We start from the raw sequence: 27,215 nt of genomic DNA, 5'->3' as shown, positions 1-27,215 counted from the left end.
CTGAACAGTTAAACTGACCACTTTTCTTTTAGAAATATCATTCAGATCCCACAAATTCTTTGGATTTTTAGCATTTTTGTGTATTTGAACCCTTTCCAGCAATGACTATATGATTTTGAGATTCATCTTTTCACACTGAGGACAACTGAGGGACTCATATGCAACTGTTACAGAAGGCTTAAATGCTCACTGATGCTCCAGAAGCAAAAACGATGCATTAAAGGCACAATATGTAAGTTTTCACCACTGGAGGAAGCATTTTCAAAACAAACAAAGAAACAAAGGTGTAGTTTGATGGGTGATTGAGTATGGCATCATGGGAGTTGTAGTCTTCGTCCCCACAGCCGATGCAACCTGTCGGGAAGCAGGGTGGGGCTGAAAGTCGTGGAAGTGAAACGAGGACGCTAAAGCGATTGATAATCAAGGATGAGCGCTATACACAGCTCGAAAACAGTGGAGCTTTTATTATGCCACAGTTGATCATTTCCCCTTCTTCCAGTCATGCGTATGTTAGAAAAAGCAGCGCTGTTTTATCATTTATGTGTGTTGAAAGTTCTGTTATAATACTTAGTGTGTTCATAAGCTGTCTAATAAAATGCATAACATATTAAAGTGTCTGTGGGGTTTGGATGTTTTCTATACAATAAATCTGAAAAATCAAGGGTATATAAAGTCATTGATAGGCGACGTAATGATAGGGTCCGTTACACTAGTTAAAATTGCTTATTTCTCTGGATTTAAACATTCTTCAGAGTAATTGGGATAATGTAAGTACACAAGTCAGCAAAATAACACTGTTCTAGTGGTTTTCAGATATTTGAATCCAAAAGTTTTACATATTGTGCCAAAAGGGGTGTAAACTTTTGAAAAGAATGAAGGTGTGTACATTTTTCTTATTTTGCCTAAATATATATATTTTTCTCATTACATACTGCCCTTCAAAAGTTACAGAAGATACTTGCAAGACAAAATAACCAAAATTTACCCTGATCTTCAGATTCAAAAAGTTCTCACTCCTTTAAAAGTATAAAAAAGCTTGCATTAATCATTAGTTCATGACTGCTTCGCATGTTTATGGAAAGGCTTCCTGAATGGGTGTGACCATTTGGAACAAGGCCTAACACTATTATTATCACAAGTTGTGGCCTGTGTCGGTTCTTATGTCTAAATCTTTTCATCATTTTGTTTGGCATTTCATCATTGTGAAGTCAGAACAATGCCTAAAGCATCTTAAGGGAACCGCTAAAGACTTCTTAATTTGTCAAATCAAAGCTGCAGACAGTGCACTTACTCCCCTTGTGTAAGTTATTTCCTTCTCCTTGCTCTAAGCATCAAGCCATGAAGGTCTTTTCATGTGGTTAATCTCATCTCCCAGTTGTCAACATGTTCCTTACGTGCCTGTTAGGTGTAGATTTCTATGGCAGACTAAACAATCAGAGAAGGGCGCACATTGAAGTGATTCTCCCAGACAAATGATGCAATGGCAAAGCAATTCACTTTCAGCCCCAGACCACTACAGAAGGGGGAAAAAATTTGAGACCAGAAGCATGTGGAAGCTGAAGATCTCAATCTAGCTGACATGATCATATTTCTAAGTGTGGTGTTTTATTGATGCATTGTGTGCAACATATACAGAAATAACAACTGGAGAGGTGAAAACATTATATATACAGCACCTATATATGATAAATGTCTCATTTTGAGAGTATGGGAAGGTAATTATTATGGTCTTTTTTCTATGACAAGTGATTATTTATAGTCAGGACATGAATAGATGTTTAAAGAAAACAAGGTACTGTACAGACAAGACATGCCTAATGCTTTATTTTGGCTATTATTTTGGTGTGTAGAAGTATTTGCCTCTAGGTATGCAGGAAATATTGCTTATGGATCCCTCAGTAGCAGAAAGTGGAAAGGTGTAGTATATGTTGCCGCCAGACTGGAGGTCATGTGCAGACTATGGGAGAGTATCATATTCCAACCCAAAACCTACAGCAGATGTCAGCACCTCTGCCAGAAAGAATCTCTCCCTCTCTCTGTATATGGGGGAGGGGTTTCAGTAGATTGCTATTTTGCCTTGTTCGAGACACTACAGTGTCTTATGCTTTCATGGTGGTCCTGTGAGTCACTTTGATATCGAATCTAGATAAACGGAGAAATTACAAACAAGGCTATTTGAGGACTGGAGGAAAAGGTCACTGTGGTCACTGCCTGTCTGGCCAGCAAACACTGAGTTAGCATCCGGTTGTAGCATTAGCGAGAACATAATCTTTGTTTGTTGGTATTAAGGTCATAGAGGAAACTAAACCAAACAAACTTTGTGTCACCTTCCATCCAGTGCAGTATCCATCACGCAGGATATGACACGTTAGATTGTCCAGAACAGGAAATGCTTCACCGGTGAGGAACATTACGATGACGTGCTGATGATTTCCAGTCAAATCCAGTGTTATTTTTGCATTATTCATATATACATAAAAAACAACGCCAAGATTACAAAATATAACATTAGAAAGTGTTGAAATCACTTGGTTTTCTAAAGAAACATTGTCTAACAGCAACACCAGCAGGTAAAGTTACCTCAGGAGTCACGTCTCTCTCACCTCCCCTGAGTTCATTGAGTTTTAACAGACTCCCTAAAGCGTGCCATGAGTTTTTTTGGTGATAACTGAGAACGAATGGAGAAAAGTCACATGAGAGGAGGCAATGCCTGCATCACGATATGATTAGATATGACTGGTTATGTTCAGCTGTGATTGGTTCATGCAACAAATCCTGTCTTTTGTGTTTGTGCGCCTTCTTTATTCGCAAATCAGTCTGAATGCCCTGCTGAAAAAAACAGCATATGCTGGTTAGGTAGGTTTTGGTGCTGGGATGCTGGTTTAAGCTGGTTCATGCTGGTCCTTTGCTGGTTTATGCTGGTTATGTTGCTGGTCAAGGACCAGCATAAACCAGCAAAGGACCAGCATAAACGAGCAAATGGCCAGCATAAACCAGCAAAGGACCAGCATAAACCAGCTAAAACCAGCATCCCAGCACCAAAACCTACCTAACCAGCATATGCTGTTTTTTTCAGCAGGATGAACAATATAATGGTGTTAATGGGAGGGCTAATTTGAAAAACTAAGTAAACATCACACACATTTAGGTGGGTGTCTGTGGGAGTTTTTAGTGAGTAATCAGCTTGGTGACATTTAAAGTAAATCTCTCAAAACTGTGACCAATATTTACCGAGCTCTGATGACCGATAATCCGAAAAATTCAAAAGTAGTTAACTATAAACATCACAAATAAAATATATTGTTTAACCCTTTAACGGTCACTCCCATTTTTTAACACAGATGTGAAAAGGCACTATTCAAACTGTTATAATTCATGAACAAAAACATTTTGTAATATGATTTTGATGTACATTTTCCATGGTAATGCAATGTCAGATTTTAAAATGATTTTTAAACAATGATTTTTGAGATTTTAAGTTTTCAAATGAATATATCATTTCTTATGATTTCTAAAGTGTGATAGGGAAAAAGGCAACAAAGTAAATCTTTTTTTTGAGACAAAGGTCATAACTCCTGATATGATGTCGATTTTTGAGGTGCACTCTTGTCATAAAAAATATTTATATGTGACCCTGGACCACAAAACCAGTCTTAAGTCGCTGGGGTATATTTGTAGCAATAGCCAAAAATACATTGTATGGGTCAAAATTTTTGATTTTTGTTTTATGCCAAAAATCATTAAGAAATTAAGTAAAGTTCATGTTCCATGAAGATTTTTTGTAAAATTCCTACTGTAAATATATCAAAATGTAATTATTGATTTGTAATATGCATTGTTAAGAACCTATTTTGGACAACTTTAAAGGTGATTTTCTCAGTATTTTTGATTTTTTTTTTTTTGCATCCTCAGATTTCTGATTTCAAATAGATGTATCTCGGCCAAATATTGTCCTATCCTAACAAACCATACATCAATAGAAGGCTTATTTATTGAGCTTTCATATGATGTATAAATCTCAGTTTTGTCCAATTTAACCTTATGACTGGTTTTGTGGTCCAGGGTCACATTTGGGAGTCTTAGACCTGTCCAACGATATATAGTTTGTCATGATTGGATTAGGATTTATTTGTAATATAGTGAAGTAAACTGGGGTTAAATTGTTACTGACATGAATTGGGACATGAATTTAGATTTGATTAAAAAATGTCACTCCTCATTTCAAAACACCACTGAGATATACTATATATAGCTTTTATTTTTATAAGTTTTATAAGTTTTGGCAATTTTGTTAATTTTTTTAATTTGTTACTTTTTTTAAATGTTTATTTTGCTTTAATTATTAATCAGTTATGTAATTTGTGGGTTTTAGTTTTAATAATTTTAGCACTTCAACCTAAACTAAAAGGGACCAAGACAATTTTTCTAAAAGTTTTTTCCCATCTAATATTTATATTATATTTTATTACATTTAACACGTGTAATAATTTTAGTTTTAGCTAGCATTAACTACACTAGTCAAGTCACTATGATATTTGTCACGCTTAAGGTACAGTCAAACCAAAAATTATTCAGACACCAGATATATTTTTTGTTACTTTATTACTAGTGGGTCCAGGACACTGTAGTTAATTTATGTAAGTAAGGATAGCAAAATGAAGTAAACTGTGACATATTATACTGATTTATTCCTCATACAGTGGAGTACCAGTAAAAAATTTGGGACCAAAAATAATTCAGACACTTTGACCTGACCATGTCTTGCTTAAGTGTTTTTCTTTAACTGCTAATGCAACCTTTTTACACCACAGACTGAACCAAATTAAGCACTGCTTGGTAATTGGCCAACAAAAGTACTGATAATTGTGTAAATAGTCATACTTACAGTGGTTTTACACTTACAGTGTATGGCAAGCCGTTTTCGCCTAAAATACACTATGTGTTACTCGTCGTAATTGCATTTTTACTAGTAACAATTCAATTAGAGAGCTCTATAATTCAATTCCTACTAGTAACAATTCCAATTAGAGAGCTCTACAAATTATTTTTACTAGTCATATGTCTCCATTGACTTCCATTCATTTTAAATTACAGAGCTCTACAACAGAATTTTTACTAGTAAGAATTACAATTAAAGAGCTCTACAATTGAATTCTTACTAGTAACAATTACAATTAGAGAGCTTTTTTTTTACAAGCAATAATTCCAATTGAAGAGCTCTCTAATTCAGTTTTTACTAGTAAGAATTCCGATTAGAGAGCTCTTTAATTCAATTGTTACTAGTAAGAACTGAATTAGAGAGCTCTCTAATTGGAATTATTACTAGTAAATATTGATTTAGAGAGCTCTCTAATTGTAATTGTTACAAGTAGGAATTCAGTTGTAGAGCTCTCTAATTGGAATTCCTACTAGTAAAAATTATGTTGTAGAGCTCTGTAATTAAAAATGAATGGAAGTCAATAGAGACATATGACTAGTAAAAATTCATTTGTAGAGCTCTCTAATTGGAATTGTTACTAGTAAGAATTGAATTAGAAAGCTCTGTAATTGGAATTGCTACTAGTAAGAATTTAATTTGAGAGCACTTTAGTTAATATTGTTACTAGTAAGAATTTAATTAGAGAGCTCTCTAATTGGCATTGTTACTAGTAGGAATTAAATTATAGAGCTCTCTAATTCAATTCTACTAGTAAAAAAGCAATTACAACGAGTAACACTTAGTATATTTTAGGCTAAAACGGCTTGCCAAAACAGTGAGTTTTTGGTTGATTGAAATTCATTACATACCTTTCTATCAAAGTTATCTGATATTACCAAGATGAATTTGTTCTGACACAGTTTAACTTTGGGTTTGAGTTCTTGTCATATTTAATTTCCATTTTCTAAACTATAGTGAATAAACTGTGATAATGTGAGAAATGTTGAAGGTGTCTGAATAAATTTTGGTTTGACTGTATTTTGGCTCACAGTAACAATTTTAAGTAGCATACAGTATAAAGACACGGCTGTTCTGGTAAAATCATAAAGATTTTAAAAATCCTCTTGTGTTTAACATCTGATCTCTGTTTGTACTGTACTGAACATTTGTAGCTGTTAAAGCTCCATGTAATTTGTCAGGTGAGTAAATTCTCTCCTTGTAAATTGCTTCTAGTCCGTGATTTGGTCCTGTTCCAAAGTGAGAAAAAGGCTATTGACCTGCTCACTTTGATTCATTTGGGCCTCTTCCAAGAGACATAAAAAGGGAAAGTAAAAGTTAAAACAATTTCTTGCTAAGCTGCAATTACGACCTAAGGAATTATCACACTCCGTACTTCACAGGACAGAACAACTTGATAGATTTTACCAGATAAAAAAGTTGTAAAGTGAATGAGTGAGAGTCCATAGGATGAGTCATGCTCCTTGCACAGCTTTTTGGCAAGGAAAAACAGCGTGAATCCTTGAAATAGACATTGTCGGGAAAAAGTGTGATAAACAGATTTATTAATAAACTTCCTATCATTTCTCACATGTCTCCTTCTACCTTAACAGTCCATTTATCACATTTACTATATGTGATGACTAATCCAGAGTCCCAGTTATTCTCCATTAGGATCTTCTTTATATTCCTTCAGACCTCTGGAATGCTTGCCAATCACCTCTTGAGTGCTACACACCATCATATGGCGAAAAGAAGTGTCTTTAAGAAAGCAAAGTGGTACCTTTACCCTATGACTGCTTTTATTTTCATTTTTAATGAGGAATGTGTCAGCACAGGGGTGTGTGGAGACTGATAGCAAAGTGTAGTCTGCATGCCAGATATAATACCACATTCGATTTGCTAGAACATACTGACATATTTTTGGACCGGTGCTACATTGTCCATCAGCTATGTGGCTTTTGGCCAAACATTGAACGTTTTTCTGAAAACAAGCCTCCCTTTGTTCCTGGTCATTTATTGTCGGGGGTTTTAATTCAACCGGTATTAATCAGTAATTTAGTTTATGTGCACGCATTATTAATACGTTCTGCTCCGCTACAGTGAAAAGCAGAGACTAAGGCGTCTATTGTCCTTACAAAGCTGATGAAGGAGGTATAGTATTGCATATAATTCATATGAACAATGCTTGAGGTCTTTGGACCTTTGTTGAACGCCAGAGTGCCCTGTGGAAATTTGTGAATGTCTGTGTTTTCATTCTCACTTAATCCAAACACCATTCGCCCAGGACCCTTGGAGAATATCTGCATGGGAGAGAAATGTGTCTGAGCTTTGCTTTGGGTTCACATCTTAATGTTTGTGTTGCCTTTTCAAGAAGTAATAGAGTGTTTGACTTCGCTCAGAGAGAACAAAAATGTATTTGGCCTCGGGTTGAGACTATACCTGATGGCTACATTCCACTAATAACTGGTTCCATTAACCTCATGTCCCGATGTGCTTAAAAATACAGACATCCACACCTTGTGTCTGTTGGCTGGCACACTTGTTTTACTTTGCTTGTTGCTTGAGTACTCTTGTTTAAGCATAAAATGGCACCATTCATTCAGCCAGGAACAAGATAGATATATTTTAAAATCAAATCAAATAAATCCAGAAAATAATTATTTTGTTCATTTTTTTCTTCTTCTCACAGTTAGCACAGGTTTTTGTATATCTTTTTGAAAGTGATTGGTCATAGGACCCACGGGTCTGAGCTTTTACCTTTTTGAGTGGAAATTTGTTTGTTTGTGGATTATTTTGACCATTTTTTACTCAGAACTGTTAAAAATACCTCAAACAAATCCTTAAAAAGTACACAAATGATCCTTTTTTGGGTGGGCTAAGAGTTATAATAGCCTGTGTGAGCAAAGTCAGTAAATATTAGTACAATGCAATAACATTAACTATCATTTTCAGGAAAAAACTAAATCCTCTCTACTTCAAAATGGCCAAAACCTAACATGAGGGTTAAGCTTTTAATTACTTACACATGCACACAAATACACAAGTTCATTTTTTTTAAGTCAAAAGTTTACATACACCTTACAGAATCTGTTTGTCCTGAACAGTTAAACTCCCCGCTGTTCTTCAGAAAAGTCCTTCACGTCCCACAGATTCTTTGGTTTTTCAGCATTTTTGTGCATTTCCAACAATGCTGTATGAGTTTGAGATCCATCTTTTCACACTGAGGACAACTGAGGGACTCAAATGCAACTATTACAGAAGGTTCAAATGCTCACTGATGCTTCAGAAGGAAAAACGATGCATTAAGAGCCGGGGGTGAAAACTTCTTGAATTTGAAGACCAGGATAAATTGAATTCATTTTGTCTTCTAGGGCAGTGGTTCTCAATCCTGGTCCTGGGGGACCCCTGCTCTGCACATTTTGCATGTCTCCCTTATTTAACACACCGGATTGAGATCATCAGCTCATTAGTTCAGTTCATGGATCTCTCTCTTAATGAGTTGATGATCTCAATCAGGTGTGTTAAATAAGGGATACATGCAAATTGTGCAGAGCAGGGGTCCCCCTGGACCAGGATTGAGAACCACTGCCCTAGAAGACAAAATGAATTTAATTTATCCTGGTCTTCAAATTCAAAAAGTTTTCACCCCCGGCTCTTAATGCATCGTTTTTCCTTCTGAAGCATCACTGAGCATTTGAACCTTCTGTAATAGTTGCATATGAGTCCCTCAGTTGTCCTCAGTGTGAAAAGATGGATCTCAAAATCATGCAGTCATTGTTGGAAAGAGTACAAATACACAAAAATGCTGAGAAACCAAAGAATCTGTGGGACCTGAAGGACTTTTCCGAAGAACAGCTGTGGATCATTCAGGTAACAACTAAGTATTAAGAATCAATTGTGTATAAACCTTTGAACAGGGTCATTTTTATAATTTGACCTATTATTTTCTCTTGTGGACTATATGTAAACGTATTTTATGTTAAATATCTTATTCAGTACTAAATAACTAATAATATGCATTTTGTATGATTCTTCTAATTTTGGTAAAATAATTGACATTTTGCCGATTCTGCAAAGTGTATGTAAACTTTTGACTTAAACTGTATTTATGTCTCTCCCTCTTTGCATTAATTCCTTATTGCATTTTTGCATACATCCTTGTGTTCAATCATTCTTGTATGTATTCTTCTTTCTCTTACAAAAGCACAATTTCAAGCACCATACAGACACAATAGAGAATACTGCGTGTGCTAATCATTTTCAGGAACATACTTGTGCTGAAACGGCAGAGCAAGTGTGATGGCCTTGCATTATGTTCCAGTGCTGCTTGTGGAAGCTGTGTAATTAATTCTGTCCTTGTACAGCGTTCTACTGCGCATGTTGCATGACAGGTGCACACACAAGGCTCCATCTTGGCAACCCTTTACCAATGCAATAGGACAGCGGGAATATAGATTCTGTTCAGATTCATAAAATTGAAAAAGATAAGAAAAACCAACAGGATTCGCCGTCATTATGAACGCTATTCCAACGTTTCGCGCCGACTGAGGGAACGACGAGCAGAATGAGATATAGACGGCGACTGGTCATGAAGGCTTTTTAACGACCGATTGCACTGTCAGCGCCACTGGACCGGATCTGTGGAACAACAACCGTTACCATCTTGAAATGGTGAGTGAAACCGCGGGTATTATTTAAAGAAAAGAGCGATCGAGCGTTTTAAAAGTGTATGATGAATGGGGGGAGGTGCGACGCGTGTATATGCTGTCATTCTGTGTTGTATTTCCCCTCAACATCGTAATCCCAACCCCCTCGTCGTCATGGAGGATGCTGTTGCTATGTTTCCCCTCTCTCCCATCTGCGACCGTAACCTGCTTTATTTTCTATCATGCCTGAATGCAACTTCTTCAACTTGCATCCACAGGTCGCTGTTACACCTTTACGCTTTTGCATAAACCTAAAATGTCAGTGTGAGATCAGAGTGGTGGGGTTTGCCAATATGGGCATCATCTGTCAGGCTAAAATTATGTAATTTAGGCCTAATTATGATTTTCTTTTATTAGTGAATCAAAACCATTACATGCATGTGTGTAATGAATATTTGGTAATTGTATTGAAATAATAATTTTGTTTTATTATTATTATTTTTTACTAAAACATTATATACTTTAGTATTAGGTTTGAAATGTATTTGAATTTATTCAATCATCACACACACACACACACACACACACACACACACACACACACACACACACACACACACACACACACACACATCAGCAGTTTGTTTATACCTCTTCTGCATACTGTACAGCACTCTACAGTAGCCCTAAATTAATATATTGAACATAATATATATGTTTTTTCACTTCGGTTACCTCTAATACTTGCTTATCTGCTTTACCTTAGGCTGCTGTACAGATCTTTATTATAGGTCAGGAATCATGATATGAAAAATGAACATCACCTGCGTGTAAGTGGAGTAAGTGAGTTTTTTTTAGCTGTGAATGAAGCAGTCAGACTTACTAAGGGCAGACGGCCAAAAAAAGGAGAAGTGTTTCAATTGAATAAGGGTCAGGTTTACTTAGATTTAGTCTGTTGTGAAAATAAAGCAAAACCATGTCTCTCCTTTCCTTAAATTATCTTCCGTAGTAAAACATTATAATCCATTACTTGAATTTCTATACTTCATATGTGGACCTGCAGTCAGAGCTTGTGTGTGTCTTTCCAAGCAAGAACATTAAACTCAAATTGCCATGACCGCTGAATCAGTGAAAAGAAAGGGAATGAGAGAGAGAAAGCGATTGAGAGATATGGAGAGATGTGAAAGAGAAACACAGGCATCTGGTGATAATAATAATGATGGAATGAGTGAGAGATTGGAGGAGTGTGCATGAACGCTGGCCTGTTTCGGTTAAGATGATGATCAATGCACTGGCGCAGAATCAGGCCTCCAGAGGTGGAGGGTGGAAGAGTCTAGACAGGGGAGTTTTCTGGCAGAGTTCCTCAGAGGGGAATTCCTCATGCTGATCTTTCCAATTGTTTCCTCTCCTCTACGTTTGGGACACTCGTGGATGGTTGTGTTGTATAGAGGACATGAGTCAAATAGCATTTTTCAAACTGCTGACATGTAGGTCTTACTATAGGCATAACTGTGTCTTTGCAAATTTTAAATGAAGAAATCCTGTTAATATTCCCATAATGCACATGCAATTTTTACAATTGGCAAAATGGTTCATTTTAGTAATAATTTACTAATTTGTCCTATATAATTTGTGGAAACAAAAACTGTAGAAGCACATTGTCAAACCACCCACAGTGACTGACACCCATAACCATTTTTAAAGCGGTCGCGGATACAACAGAACCACATTTCCTGAGCCAATGGACCATCAGTCTCCAAGACAGCCCAGCGTAGTGTTGCCCTAACTGTATGTCCTCTGGGAGAGGATGCTGTTATTCATTAAAGTTGCTGGGAATTTCAGTGCTCTGCTTATGAAAGGCTTTGAACAAAGAAAAAAATATCAAATTTTTGTTATTTTTTCAAAACAGTAGTTGTTAAAGGGATAGTTCAGACAAAAATGAAAATTCTGTCATTAAATACTGATGTCGTTTCAAACCCATAAGACCTTTGTTCATCGTCGAAACACAGATTAAGACATTTTTGATGAAATACAGGAGCTTTTTGACCCTGCACAGACAACAACGTAACTACTATGTTCAAGACCCAGAAAGGTAGTAAGGACATTGTTAAAAAAGTCCATGTGACATCAGTGGTTCAACCGTAATTTTAAGAAGCTGAGAATATGTTTTATGTGCAAAGAATACAAAAACAATGACTTTATTTAACAATTTCTTCTCTTCTGTGTTGTATGCATATTGGATTTTTCTGTAACTTTCATGAACGCACAGTGAAGACTAACACACAAGAGAAGAAATGGTTGAACAAAATAAATTGTTGCACGAAAGTATTCTTGTAGCTTGATAAAATTACGGCTGAACCAATTATAGACTATAGGCACTCGTAGACTATTTTAAAGGGTTGGCTCAATCAAAATTAGCCCATTATTTACTCACCCTCCAGGCATCCTAGGTGAATATGACTTCCTTCTTTCAGATGAATCCAGTCGGAGTTATATTAAAAATTATCCTGGCATTTCCAAGCTTTAGAATTGCATGTGTGGGTGTTTCTCTTTATCAGTCCAAAACAAGTCCAATAAAGTGCATCCATCCATAATAAAAAGTGCCTCACGTGGCTCCGAGGGGTGAATAAAGGCCTCCTATAGCGAATCGATGCACTTTTGTAAGAAAAATATCCATATTTAAAATGCAATAATCACTAGCTTGCGCCAAATGGTTGTACATGGAAGCCCTTCCGAGCAGATGACGTTGGACGTCCACATTGCAGCAAAGGAAAAGCAAAGGAAAACCAGTCTCCTCTTGGCATATATCGAAATCCTCTGACATTTTTCTTTACAAATCCTCGTTTTGTACATCTATTAGGGGCCGTTGTTTTGTTTTGATCTCTCCATGGCACGTTGGCGTTCATCACTTCTGATGAGCTGCTTCCGTGTACGACTGTTAGCGCAAGCTAGATTAAAATGATTATGTTTAAATATGGACAATTTTCTTACAAAAATGCATTGATTCGCCACAGGAGCCATTTATTCACGTCCTGGACCTGTGTGAGGCACTTTTTATTATAGATGGATGCACTTTATTGAACTTGTTTTGGACTGATGAAGAGAAACACCCACCCATGCAATTCTAAAGCTTGAAAATAGGGATAATTTTTAATACAACTTCGATTGGATTTGTCTGAAAGATGTCATATACACCTAGAATGCCTGGAGGGTGAGTAAATAATGGGCTAATTTTCATTTTTTGGTGAACTAATGTACTAATGTAGAGCTGCAAAATGATCAGTCACGATTAATCGATTTAAAATAAGTTTTGCAAACTAAATATGTGTGTGTAATGTGTTAATTTAAATAAAAACACACATAAATGTACGTATATATTTAAAAAAAAAATTTGTATGTATTTAATATATTTGTATGAAAACACTTATATGTATATAATTTATATTCTATATAAATATAAATATTTTATATATAAATCTAACATATTTTCCTTGATATTTATTTATATATACATAATAAATATACACAATACACACATATAGTATGCAAACATACACTTTTATTTTGAATTGATTAATCGTGACTAATTGTTTTGCAGCTCTATTTTAATGACGTTTGTTCCTACCTTTCTGGGTCTTGAACATGGTACTGTAGTTGCGTTGTTGTCCACGGAGAGTCAGAAAGCTCCTGGATTTCATCAAAAATATCCTAATTTGTGTTCCAAAGATGAACAAAGGTCTTATGGGTTTGGAACAACACAACGGTGAGTAAATAATGGCAGAATTTCAATTTTTGGGTGAACTATCCTTTATAAATATTGTCATATAAAATAACAGCATTATTTAAACATCACTAAATCACCTGATAACCATGCTAGAAATAATGTTAGTACAATGCAGCTAATGTAATACATATATACCTGCTCTTATTGTATGTGTTGTTTCTCTTCCAGATGTTGAACTGCTGTAATATGAAGGCTGTAAAGGCGATTTTCTTGTTGCTTATCATCTGCCTCTGGATGGAAGGAGGATTCACCAAAGAAAAATCTGCTAAGAAAGGAAAGAAGAAAGGAAAACAGGTTTACTGCCCTTCGTAAGTGCATTTGTATTCATTATCATGTTGACTATGGACACTTCAGACTAACAGATAACTAACAGTTAATCTGCTCTAATGCTGTAAAAATGCGGCCATTTTTAATAAACATTTTTAATAAACAAATGACTGAAACTTTAAACAAGAGCATGATTTCACATAGTTTCGTTGTTGTTAATGGTTGCACCCTAAAGTCCCCTGTCTGTGATCCCTTCAGGCAGCTATCGTCAGAGGATCTGGCACGGGTTCCAGCAAATTCAACCAGCAACATCCTCAACAGGCTTTTAATCACCTATGACCCAAGAATTCGCCCCAACTTCAAAGGTCAGTACTAGTGTCGTGATGCATATAATTATGAACAAGATTTATTATGCCGTCTCATCTATCTAGCAGCACCCCAGAAGCCATGTAGACACCCTCTAGCAACCACTCAAAACAAACATTTTTCTTAACAAGCATTCCTTTCCTTGTTCACTTACTATAATTACATTGTCTTCTGCGCGCCCACCTGTCAGCGTATATATTTATGTCCACTTATTAAACATTACAAAGCATGTTTTATTGTATGTGTATACATTGTGGCAGATACGTCATTCGAGGTTATGCTACTGTTGGCAGCCTTTCCTGATATAATGAAGCAGGTTGTAAAGAGTGAGAACCTCTGTTGCCTCCCTGCTCGCTGGCATTCAGCGTAAACGTGGGCCTTGATGTGGTCTGAGTGTTAAGAGCTCACTGTATGATTCAGTGTTATTACTCCCTATGGCCAGCCAGCTGCTCTTCATATCTGGGCAAGATGAAAGCTCCTGGCAGTCATTAAAGTCAACATTATAATCTTGGGAATAGGAATAGCAGTGGAGTAGTTGAAGCATTTTCCTATAATGCCATGCTTTCCACGTAGTATACATAAAGTGAAAACATATGTTTCATGGTATAAACCAAATAGTTAATGTTATAGTCCGTGAGAAAGTGCACTGCTTAAATTGTTAGAATGACTTTGGTGCGTCTTGTTTAATGGAGTAATTGATGTGCTGAGACGTATTGTTTATGTTTTTAGGTATTCCTGTTGAGGATCGTGTCAACATTTTCATCAACAGCTTTGGGTCCATCCAAGAGACCACTATGGTATTCCACATCGCTTTTGTCTTTTCATACACAATAAACAATACAACAGTAAACACAAAAATATATAATTTTTTTCCATGGTTTTGTTAACTGTGATACATTTTGTTTAAAATAACAGTTTATTGGAAATAGAAACTAAACCAGGGGGGCAGTTCTATTTCTTAAAATCAAAATAGACTGGGCTCAAACATTTGGAATGGTAGTGTAAATAATTAGTTACATATTTTCCGACATTTGTTTGCTTGAAATTGAAATATTTACATTGCAATGTCACTGTATTGATTAAATCAGAGTATGTTCTTTCCAATAATCAGTCAATTAGTTTGTAATGTCACTGTACACAAACAAAAACAAAATGTTTCTTGAATGTTGATGTTTATCAAAACAAGCTGAAGAAAAATCAGTTAAAAAGTGACATTTGCTATTTAAATGATTCACAGTTTCTGATGACACAACCTTTTGAGGTGTACTTTGGCCACTGAGTTCTATTTTCCTCAATATTTAACTTTTTTTTTTTTTTTTTTAGTAAACCGAGGACTTTCTGAATCTTAAAATGTCATTGATATTGAAATCAATTATTGGATTGGAAAAGAATAGATCAGTCTTAAAAACTAGTTTTTAAAATGTCAGATTGTTAGACAACTCCTACCAGACGGACGATTGGATTCATGACTGTGTGCTTTATTTTAGGCTTACCGTGTTTACTTAACACTCTACCGGGGGAAAAAAATCAGCTCCAGACCCCACAATCTTACGTCTGGCTTCTTATGAGCAGTGACACCCATAAACAACCCATCATGCCAGAGTGTCTCAGATCACCTCCACTGAAAATATTTCCCCTGGAAACACATCAGAGGGCCATGTTTTCTGCCCGGCACTGCATGGTGTCATAGGTTGAATATAGTTTTGCAGTCACTTCTACAGGAGTGTTGCGTGACACCAGGCTTTTATAGCATTGGAAATGAGGTCCCATTTTGTTGTTGCATCGTTCTGCTGCGGTTAACCTTAAAATGCACAGGTGGTATATGACAGAAATACAAAAAGGCTATTCATAACCTCTCTAGAGACCTGACTAGTAAGAAGTAGGCCACTTTGCCTACCACAGCTTGTTTAGCACTTTATTACCATTTGGACAGGAAGGTCCAACAAAACAACACTTGTAAACACTACAGCTAACAAAAAAAAGTTCTAAGAATATTTTGCTAAACTTCTCATTAAGTTATAAAAATTGTATTTATGAATGTTTTCTGAGCATTTAAAACATTGATTTAAAAAAAAAGTTTTAAAAACATTTTTTTCTTGGTTATGTCAACAGTAAAGGCCCGATAACTATAGACGATTACTGTAATCTTTATGGTATTGCTTTAAAATTTGTTCTAAATTTAACTATGATAATGTAACTGTAATAATAATGTCACAGATGAAAAATACTGCTGGATTCATACGGAGCCCCACACATTACATGCAGCCAGGTAAAAAAAAAAAAAAAAGTACATTGTACACACAAAATAACAATTTGTTCTACTTCCTGTCCACAAACGATGGAAAGACATAGTAAATTGTGCGCATGATTTAGTAAACCAAGGGAACAATTAAGTCAGCTGTGCACATAATTTACTTAAAACGAGGGAACAATTTAGTAAATCATACGCATTATTTAGTAAACCGAGGGAATGAATTAGTAGCTCGCGCACATAATTTAGTAAATCGTGGGAACGAATTAGTAAATTGTGCTCACAATTTAGTAAACCGAGGGAAAGAATTAGTAACTTATGCACACAATTTCATAAACCGAAGGAACTAAATAGTAAATTGTGCACATAATTTACTTAAAACAAGGGAACAAATTGTGCACAACTGTAACTTGTGTGTATGATTTAATAAAGCAAGGGAATAAATTAGTAACTTGTGTGGACAATTTAGTAAACAGAGGGAACGAATTAGTAAATTGTGCATGATTTACTGAAAACAATGAATTAGTAACTTGTGCGCAAGTTTTAGTAAACCGAAGGAATGAATTAATAACTTGTACGCACAATTTAATAAACCAGGGGGAACAAATTAGTAAATTGTGCACTTGATTTACTTAAAACAAGGGAGCAAACTGTACGATTGTAACTTGTGAGCATGCTTTAGTCAACCAAGGGAATGAACTTGTGTGCACAGTTTAGTATACTGATGGTATGAAACGTTTTAATAAACCAAAGGAACTAATTAGTAAATCGTGTGCGATTTGGTTACCTGGGGGAACAAATTTGTAAATCGTGTGCACGATTTGCTTTAAACAAGAGAACAAATTAGTAACTTGTGCTCAGGATTTAGTAAACGATGGAATGAATTAGTAACTTGTGCGCACAACTTAGTAAACCTGGGGAACAAATTAAATCATGTGCATGATTTACTTGAAACAAGGAAACAAATTTAGTATTTAGTAAGCCGAGGGAACAAATTAGTAACTTGTGTGTATGATTTAATAAGCTGGGGGAACGAATTAGTAAATCCTGCAGGATTTGGTAAACCGAGGGAATGAATTACACAATTCATTATATGCACATTTAATATGCACAGTTCATTTAATATGCACAATTAAGTAAACCAAAAGAACGAATTAGTAACTTGTGTGCAAGATTTAGTAAACCAGGTGGAATGAATTAGTAAATTGTACACATGATTTACTTTAAATAATGAAACAAATTAGTAACTCATGTGCACGGTTTAGTTAACAGAGGGAACAAATTAGTAAATCGTGTGCATGATTTACCTAAGACTTGGGAACAAATTAGTAACTTGTGTGTATGATTTAGTAAACTGGGGGAACGAATTAGTAATTCCTGTGCACGATTTGGTAAAGGGAATGAATTAGCAACTTATGTGCACAATTAAGTAAACCGAGGGAACGAATTAGTAAATTGTGCACGATTTACTGAAAGCAAAGGAACGAATTAGTAAATTGCGCACAAGTTTTAGTAAACTGAGAGAACAAATGAGTAACTTGTGTGCAAGATTTAGTAAACCAGGTGGAACGAATTAGTAAATTGTAAACATGGTTTACTTTAAACAAGGAAACAAATTAGTAACTTATGCACACGGTTTAGTTAACAGATGGAACAAATTAGTAAACTCTGTGCATAATTTACTTAAAACAAAGGAACGAATTAGTAACTTGTGCGCACTATTTAGTAAACCGAGAGAACGAATTAGTAACTTGTGTGCAAGATTTAGTAAACCAGGTGGAACGAATTAGTAAATTGTGCACATGATTTACTTTAAACAATGAAACAAATTAGTAACTCATGTGCATGGTTGAGTTAACAGAGGGAACAAATGAGTAAATCGTGTGCATGATTTACTTTAAACGAGGGAGCGAATTAGTAAATTCTGTGCATGATTTACATAAAACAAAGGAACGAATTAGTAACTTGTGCGCACGATTTAGTAAATTGAGAGAACAAATCAGTAAATTCTGTGCATGACTTAAAACGAGGGAATGAATTAGTAACTTGTGTACAGGATTTAGTAAACCAAGGTAACAAATTTAGTTTGAGAACATTATCAAACACCAGATAACTTTGAACAAACATTCTGTTAACGTTATCGGAAGAACGTTTGTTCATAACCTGTTCTGAAAATGCTCCATGTTAGCTGGGATGACACAGTGCCATCCATGGTGTGTGTAATACATCCCGAATGTTCCTGGTCAGAGTCCTGAATGGAAAACAGGACATACCAAGATGTGAATCATACACGCAGGGACAACACACCCAGAAACATTTAGGAACCGAATTCACTTGACCTAGTACAGCTGGAGTGTGGCCATTTTATTTGGCATGTCGTCTGTCTTCACGGTATCAGCGCTAGCAAAACAAGCTCCACTAGAAAATGCCACTTCAAAGCCTTTTGCTCACGCAAGCCGACAGGGAAGCTGGGGCCAATCTGACTTAACGAACCCTGTGTTTTCCCTAGTGTAGGTGTTCACATACAGTGCGAGCCCTCATTGCAGCACCCGCCGCACGCCTCTGATGTTTGCGATAGTTGGAAATGTAAATAGGAGCAGCTCCAAGCGCCGCAGATGTGCGCTTTCAATACCAGCCGTTATTGGAGCCTGGATACTTCAGAGATGAGCGTTTTTTAAAACATCACTCAGAGGTCGTGAGAAATGCTGGTTGCCATGGCGACGCCTAAGACACCTGGGCTCCTCTGTCACCCTAAGGACTAATGTGCTGTTTTTGTGTCCAAATCAAAGCTTCTCACAGTTCCTGTCACGTAACACAAAGACAGGTGTCAGCCCTGCTAACTGCCACTCACCCACCCACCAGCAAATTTTCGGTATCACAAAATACTTGATTTTTCAGGCTTGATTGAATCTGTGAAAACCTTAATGGATGTTTTGGCTTGTGTTTTCTAGGACTATCGTGTCAACATCTTTTTGAGACAGCGCTGGAACGACCCTAGACTCCGGCTTCCACAGGATTTCAAGTCGGACTCGCTCACCGTTGACCCGAAGATGTTCAAATGCCTGTGGAAACCCGATCTTTTCTTCGCCAACGAAAAGAGCGCTAACTTTCACGACGTTACTCAGGAGAACATCCTGCTCTTTATCTTCAGAAACGGAGACGTCCTCATCAGCATGAGGTGAACTTTTATGCTCTCTTCCTGCAAAGTATCCAACTGCTCTGTCTTTGTGGATGGTGACAAATGAGGTCTGAGTGCTGGTAACACCTACTCGCATTATTTACCGCAGCAATCAAAACGAAGCAAACACAAGAGTTTATCAGGTGTCAAGGCCTTTTAAAGTGGAACAAATTACTATGCAGGAGTTTAATCTGAAGGTGTTGAAATTAATGGTTCAGCATGTTTGTAAATTTATGGAAGCCTGTTACAGAGCAATGAAATATAAAACTGAGATGAAGTTTAAAATAAGACACAATGTCACATTGTGAGAAATTAAGTTGCACTTACAAGATTTAACATCGCAGTTAGGAGAAATAATGTTGCATATGTGAGATAAACTACCATTCAAAAGTTAGCCCATACTTTTTTTTATGATTTTGAAAGTTTATGGTCACTAAGGTTGCAATTGATTTAAATAAATAAATACAATTGTGAAATATCATTAATATTAAAAAAAAATACTATTGTTTTAATTTATAATAAATATATTTTTTTTTATTTTAGTATATTGTAATATATTCCTGTGATGTCAAAGCTGAATTTTTTTATGGAAGCCAGTTTTCGTCACTGAATAAAAAATAAAAAAGGTAATTGTGACTTTTTAACTCACAATTCTGTTTTTTTTTCTCAGAATGGCATGAAACAAACTTACAATTTTGACTTTTTTTCTTAGAATTGTGATATATAAACTCAATTCTGAGAAATAAAAGTCGCAATTCTAAGAAATAAAGTCAGAATTGTGTGATATAAACTAGAAATTGCAAGTTATGAAGTCAGAATTCCAAGATATAAACAAGAAAGTCATAATTGTGAGATATAAACTCACAATTTTGAGAAATAAAGACAGAATTGTGAGATATAAACTCACAATTCTGAGAAATAAAGTCATAATTGTGAGATATAAACTCGCAATTGTGAGTTATAAAGTCCGAATTGTGAAATATAAGCAATTTTGAGAAATGAAGTCAGAATTGTGTGATATAAACTCGCAACTGCAAGTTATAAAAGTCAGAATTGTGATATAAACTCACAATTCTGGAAAATTAAATCAGAATTGTGTGACATAAACTTGCGATTACAGGTTATAAAGTCAGAATTGCGAGATATAAACTCACAATTCTGAGAAATAAAGTCAGAATTGTGTGATATAAACTCACAATTCTGAGAAATTAAGACAGAATTGTGATATAAACTCGCAATTGTGTTTTAACATCAGAATTGTGAGATATAAACTCACAATTTTGAGAAATAAAGTCAGAATTGCGATATAAACTCACGATTACTGTAAAAGTCTTTACAGTCCCCTTTACTCAGTATCTTTGCTGAGTAAAATTATTTATTTCAAAATGACCACAAGCTATTGAACAGTATTGTATATAAAATTACATTGCGAGTTAAATTGCAATAAACAAACTCACAATTATAAGAAATGGAGTCCTAATTACCTAATTAGTCTGAGGTAGAAACAGGCTCCCATACTAATTTGAGTATTGATACAACTAAAATAAGTGTCTTAAAAAGTATATATAGTGAAATAACAGAAAAAACACATTTGAGTGACAGGGAACAGTGACTTCTCCTTCTCCGAGCTCTTCTTAATGCTTTTAATAAACCTCAGGGGACTTAAAGTGATCTGAGAATTGGCGATTCGATACATCTGTTGACCCTAGGATTTCACCTCAGCACTGACACCTAAATTACAGCTCCTGCTATTTGATCCCATGTGAAAGTTCAGTCCTTTAGCAGTGGTGGACACCTCTGTCATTATCTTTCCACCGCTTTATCTACAGGTCCTGCTGAGTGAATGGAACTCTTAGAGACTTCTAGTAGTCAGTGACCACACCTGCTGTAGATCTGTCTATGCAGTGCTATGGAAATTTTTATTCTAATCTACATCTTTTTTTGTTTATCAACACAGATAGATTTAAACAAACAGTTATTTATAAAGGTAAACAACTCCACAAGCCGTTCCGCTGACACAAACGTGAGTTGTAACAGTGGTCACCGTGCCAGCCGGGCATTGGACACGCTCCAGTTTAGGGTAAAGATAAAATCTAAACACTGGCACAGAGCCATTTCGGTCCGGATGGGAAGTGTGTTTAAGAGCATCACGTTTTGCTCTGTTATGTCTGAGGCAAATGTATTTCCATAGTGTTTTTCCATGCCACCCGGATCACAGCATGAGCTGGGTGGTCTTCTGTGAGCCCGTTCTCACTTTTGGCATCGGCCCAGGATGCCTTGCTCTGTCTCTGGGTATGTGTGTGGCAGAGGATTACTGTCTTAATGAGAGACTTTCAAAAAGAAACAAGAGTGTTTATTTCATATTATACCTCCCTGAAATAAATGCTGTCTTTACTCGTCAACTGGCCTTCAACTTCCTCAAATACATGTATAGACTTTACGTTTTATATCTTTTCTATCTCTTTTCCTTCATGAAACTGACACACCTTATATCACCCCTTATTATCACACCTTATTATCCCTTTGCTCCCATAACCTCTTTGTTCTAAATGTCCATTGTACTGGAAAAGATTAATTTTTTTTTAAAGTCAGATTTCAGAAATGACAGCTTAATTTCATTTAGTTAAACTTCATGTATCAAAATAACTAAAACTACAACTGAAATAAAAATGAATAAAAACTAATTGCTAAAACTTTACTCTAAAATTTAAATGAAAATGGAAAATAAAAAAAGATAAATAATTAAATAATAATAATACAAAAATATGATTGTATCTATGGAAGCCTGTTTTTGCCACAATTCTGACTATATAGTTATAGTCAGAATTGCAAGACATAAAATCGCAATTGCGAGTTATAAAGTCAGAATTGTGAGATATAAACTCAGAATTCTGACTTTTTCCTCAGAATTGTGATATAAACTCAATTGTGAGTTATAGTCAGAATTGCAAGACATAAAATCGCAATTGTAATAAAGTCAGAACTGTGAGATATAAACTCACAAATGAGATATTAGATATAAACATGCAATTCTGAGTTATAAAGTTAGAATTGTGAGATATAAACTAGCAATTTTGAGAAATTAAGTAGGAGTTGCGTAATATAAACTTGTAATTGAGTTATAAAGTCAGAATTGCAAGATATAAACTATTTAATATACTTGCGTCAAAAGGTCCAGTATATTGGATATTGTAAGTGACAAAAAAAGACTTTCTCCTGCTTAATACATAATAACAATTAACAGTTTTCATAACTAAACATTGTTTAGAGCAAGATCATATGACGAATGCAATGTTTATGTTCATAAGGAGTCTTTATTTTGTATTTTTGTGTGCTCCGTCTTTTCTCGTCTGACCCCATCTTACATCCTAACCCTGGTCTCTTTCTCTTCCTCTCTGATAATTTGTATAATGCACCATAAAGATACATCTTAAACAAAAACAGATCTTAGAGGGAAACGTTCATTCTCTCTAACCTCTCCCAGGCCTTTACAAAAATATCTTGGCACAGCGCTTCAGTCCATGCACTCAAGTGCTGTGTGGCCTCACTGGTGTAAAAAGTAGCTCTTTGCTGCATCTGAGACTGTGCTTGTCAGATTACAGCAGAAAACCAAAAAGCTTTCATGTGTTAATGGTGTTTTAAATAAATATGCCTTGGTGTGCATACTGTGCACAATAAAGGGAACTGCATGAAGAATTTATCTCACCGTTGGGAAAGACCTTTCATGTCTGTTTCATTTATGAAGTTATAAAGTGAAGAAATTAAGTGATGCAACCGGGCGATAAAATAAGTCTTTGCAATGTTGCTGAATATATTATGCATGAATCTTTAAATCCAATATGTGAATATACCTTTAATGTTCTATTTTATTTCTTATTAATGTCCATGGTTTTAAAATTAAAGATTTAATGGGGCCATCAGATGCCTATTTTCCACAAGTTGATATGATTCATTAGGGTCTTAATGAAAAGTCTATAACATGCTTTGGTTAAAATTTTTCAATGGTAGGGTAAAAAACACCCCTTTTAACTTGTCAAAAACAGCTCTGTTCACAGCAACCTGTTTTGTTGCATGTCTCTTTAAATGCTAATGAGCTCTGCTCACCCCACCCCTTTCTTCTGCATTTAGCTGCAGAACTGGCTAACTAGCACATTATTAGGAAAGGCGATTTGCAAAAATTCATAAAAGAACCTTATACTCACTTCTTCTGTAGGGGAAGCTGGATCACAAATGATTTGCGCAAACATAGACGCATTTAGGCAGACCGCATTCCTTTAAAAAACAAATCAATCAACTGCGTTTTAAGTGGCTCAGATGTCGGGAGTAAATGACGACTGCTATATTGATTTTTACATCGAACAACAGGTAAAACGCCAGTGTCAATCAACTATTGTGAGAGCGGCCTTGGTCTAGGTGACGTCACATAGCCAAGAACCTAAGAATGTCTTGATTTGAGAAAGGGGATATTATTTATAGAGATAAAAAAAAATAATGTGAATTTTTATAATTATAGGGTGGTTGTGTACACACACTGCCAACACACATTTATGTTCAAACATGTCAAAGTGTATTCTGCATCCGATGACCACTTTAAGTGCAAATTGATATGATGTTTCGGTGACCATATGTGACCCTGGACCACAAAACCAGTCTTAAGTCGCTGGGGTATATTTGTAGCAATAGCCAAAAATACATTGCATGGGTCAAAATTTTAGATTTTTCTTTTATGCCAAAAATCATTAAGAAATTAAGTAAAGTTCATGTTCCATGAAGATTTTTTGTAAAATTCCTACTGTAAACATATCAAAATGTAATTTTTGATTTGTAATATGCATTGTTAAGAACCTAATTTGGACAACTTTAAAGGTGATTTTCTCAGTCTTTTTGATTTTTTTGCATCCTCAGATTTCTGATTTCAAATAGATGTATCTCAGTCAAATATTGTCCTATCCTAACAAACCATACATCAATAGAAAGCTTATTTATTGAGCTTTCATATGTTGTATAAATCTCAGTTTTGTCAAATTTAACCTTATGACTGGTTTTGTGGTCCAGGGTCACATATATGGATGATTATGTAGTGTTTTAGGGAAAAGCTATGTTAAATGCCCCATTCAAAATGACTACTCTGATTCAAACTGACCAGGCTGCTGCTGCTGCATGATTCATTGTCTAGTACTCAAATTTTCTTATTTTTTCCATTCTCAGGTTGTCTGTTACCCTTTCCTGTCCACTGGACTTGACTCTCTTCCCCATGGACACCCAGCGATGCAAAATGCAGCTTGAGAGCTGTGCGTGAATATGAATACAGTCATTTAGAAGTATTTGATGTGAAAATAATAAGAGGATAAATGTTTACATGAAAAGGAGGGTAATTTTGTTTTTATGCTACCATGTTTCAGAGTTAACTAAAACAAATGATCAGTTTCCAGGTTCTGTTGTTACTAGACCTGAAAATGAAGGAAATTAAGATATTTGATGTTGTATTTGATGTCATGCTGACAGAAAACAGTGGAAATAGTTTACGCAGATGTTGTTAAAGGGGTAGTTCAACCAAAAATTAAAATTCTGTCATTAATTACTCACCCTTATGTCATTCCAAACTCGTAAGGCCTTTGTTTATCTTCGGGACATAAATTAAGATAAATTAAGAGCTTTCTGACCCTGCTTTCTGGCCCAGAAATATAGTAAGGACATCGTTAAAATAGCTCATTTGACAACAACCGTAATTTTATGAAGCTACGAGAATACTTTTTGTGCGCAAAGAAAACAAAAATAATGTTTTTATTCAACAATTTCTTCTCCTGCATCAGCAACTCCACACAAGTGTGGTATTGTCGTGAGTGTGCATCGAAGATTGACAGGGAAGAGAAGTAATTGTCGAATAAAGTCATTATTTTTGTTTTCACTGTTCACAAAAGGTATTTTCATAGCTTCATAAAGTCAAGGTTGAACCACCACTGTTGTCAATGACTATTTTATCAATGTCCTTACTACCTTTCTGGACCTTGAACATGTCAGTTTCATTGCTGTCTATGCAGGGTCAGAAAGCTTTTGGATTTCATCAAAAATATCTTAATTTGTGTTACAAAGATGAACGAAGGTCTCACAAGTTTGGAACAACATGAGTAATTATAAGTAATTCAGTAATTGTAATTATTGATAGAATTTTCTTTTTTGGTTAACTATTCCTTTAAACAAGTACAATTCAGCCATAAGGAACAATTATACATTTCATTATATATATATATATATATATATATATATATATATATATATATATATACACTGCCACTCAAGTTTTTTTTTTTTAATCAAAAATACAGAAACAATTTAATATTATGAAATATTATTGCAATTCAAAAATAGTTTTTTATTTTAATATACTTTAAAATATAATTTATTTCTGTGATGCAAAGCTGAATTTTCATCAGCCATTACTCCAGTCTTCAGTGTCACATAATCCTTCAGAAATCATTCTATTACTTTTATTATTATTAGTGTTGGAAACAGTTGTGCTGCCTTTTTTGGAACCTGTGATGCTTTTCAGGACTGAATAAAAAGTTAAAAAGAACAGCATTTATTAGAAATCTTTTCTAACAATATAAGTCTTTACTATAACTTTTTTAATCAATTTAACACACCTTGCTGAATAAAAGTATTAATTCTTTCAAATAGAGAAAGAAAGAAAAAAATTACTGACTCCAAACTCTGAACAAGGTGTTTATTGTTACAAAAGTTTTCTATTTTAAATAAATGCTGCTCTTTTTAACATTTTATTTATCAAAAAACCCTGAAAAAAGTATCACAGGTTCCAATATATATATATATATATATATATTAAGCAGCACAACTGTTTCCAACACTGATAATACATTAGCATATTAGAATGATTTCTGAAGGATCATGTGACACTGAAAAGTCAGTCTCTGGTGTATGAAAAAATGAGTAGAAAAACATAAAAGGTACTGGAAAGTTTACAGACACTTCACTTAAATTTAAAACATGTGGGTAAAATTACCCAAAATGTGGGTAAAACATCTGTGAAAAATCAATACAGAATTTTCCTTCATATTATAACAGTGCATTGTGCCCTATTTTACAGGCTTTTCTTGGGCAGATATTACTGTTATTTGTGGCATTATTTTTTTATTACCTTATTTAATTAGTCTCTGTGTGTGTGTGTGTGTGTGTGTAGTTGGCTACACCACAGATGACCTGCAGTTCATGTGGCAGTCTGGTGATCCTGTACAGATGGATGAGATCGCTCTGCCTCAGTTCGATATTAAACAAGAGGACATTGAATATGGCAACTGCACCAAGTACTACGCAGGGACAGGTAAAAGCTTTACACTTTCCATGAATGGCACTAATGTGTACATGAGCTCTCTCTGGTCCTGTTGAAGAGGTAGCCATTAGATGCGATTCCAGGAAAAACATCTATGCCCATTTAAAGCAACCTTTTGAATTTTTTGATAGGCTACTACACGTGTGTGGAGGTGATTTTTACTCTGAGGCGGCAGGTGGGCTTCTACATGATGGGTGTATACGCTCCCACCCTGCTCATCGTCGTCCTCTCTTGGCTTTCCTTTTGGATCAACCCTGACGCCAGCGCTGCCCGTGTGCCTCTGGGTACTTTTTTCCAATCATCAGTCCTGCCACAAGCATCAGCACCTCATCTCATGTCTCTGTGGAGTCCCGTACCCCCACAACCGACACATCCTTTACATTTTTCATTCCCCGTTTTCATCAATGTAACATCCACCAATGAATCTTTACAATGCTGTCGTTGCGGGAGGTACTAT

The 27,215-nt window shown here is 35.5% G+C and overlaps 1 protein-coding gene across 1 annotated transcript in view; it reads left to right on the top strand.

The window, feature by feature from the left end:
• Window positions 1-9,309: 9,309 nt before the first annotated feature.
• The window catches only part of glrbb (glycine receptor, beta b), a 23,821-nt gene continuing 5,915 nt past the window's right edge, over window positions 9,310-27,215 (top strand). Inside the window, exons 1-8 of the mRNA XM_073820226.1 lie at window positions 9,310-9,589; window positions 13,517-13,656; window positions 13,874-13,980; window positions 14,711-14,778; window positions 19,184-19,410; window positions 24,619-24,701; window positions 26,609-26,749; window positions 26,890-27,042. Coding sequence (XP_073676327.1) covers window positions 9,587-9,589; window positions 13,517-13,656; window positions 13,874-13,980; window positions 14,711-14,778; window positions 19,184-19,410; window positions 24,619-24,701; window positions 26,609-26,749; window positions 26,890-27,042 — 922 coding nt within the window. The 5' untranslated portion in view covers window positions 9,310-9,586. The remainder of the gene's footprint in view (window positions 9,590-13,516; window positions 13,657-13,873; window positions 13,981-14,710; window positions 14,779-19,183; window positions 19,411-24,618; window positions 24,702-26,608; window positions 26,750-26,889; window positions 27,043-27,215) is intronic.

Source organism: Garra rufa, chromosome 16 (genome assembly GCF_049309525.1).
Source record: "Garra rufa chromosome 16, GarRuf1.0, whole genome shotgun sequence".
Taxonomy (NCBI): Eukaryota; Metazoa; Chordata; class Actinopteri; order Cypriniformes; family Cyprinidae; genus Garra; species Garra rufa.
The sequence above is the reverse complement of the archived record's forward strand: the minus strand, read 5'-3'. Positions and strand labels throughout refer to the sequence as shown.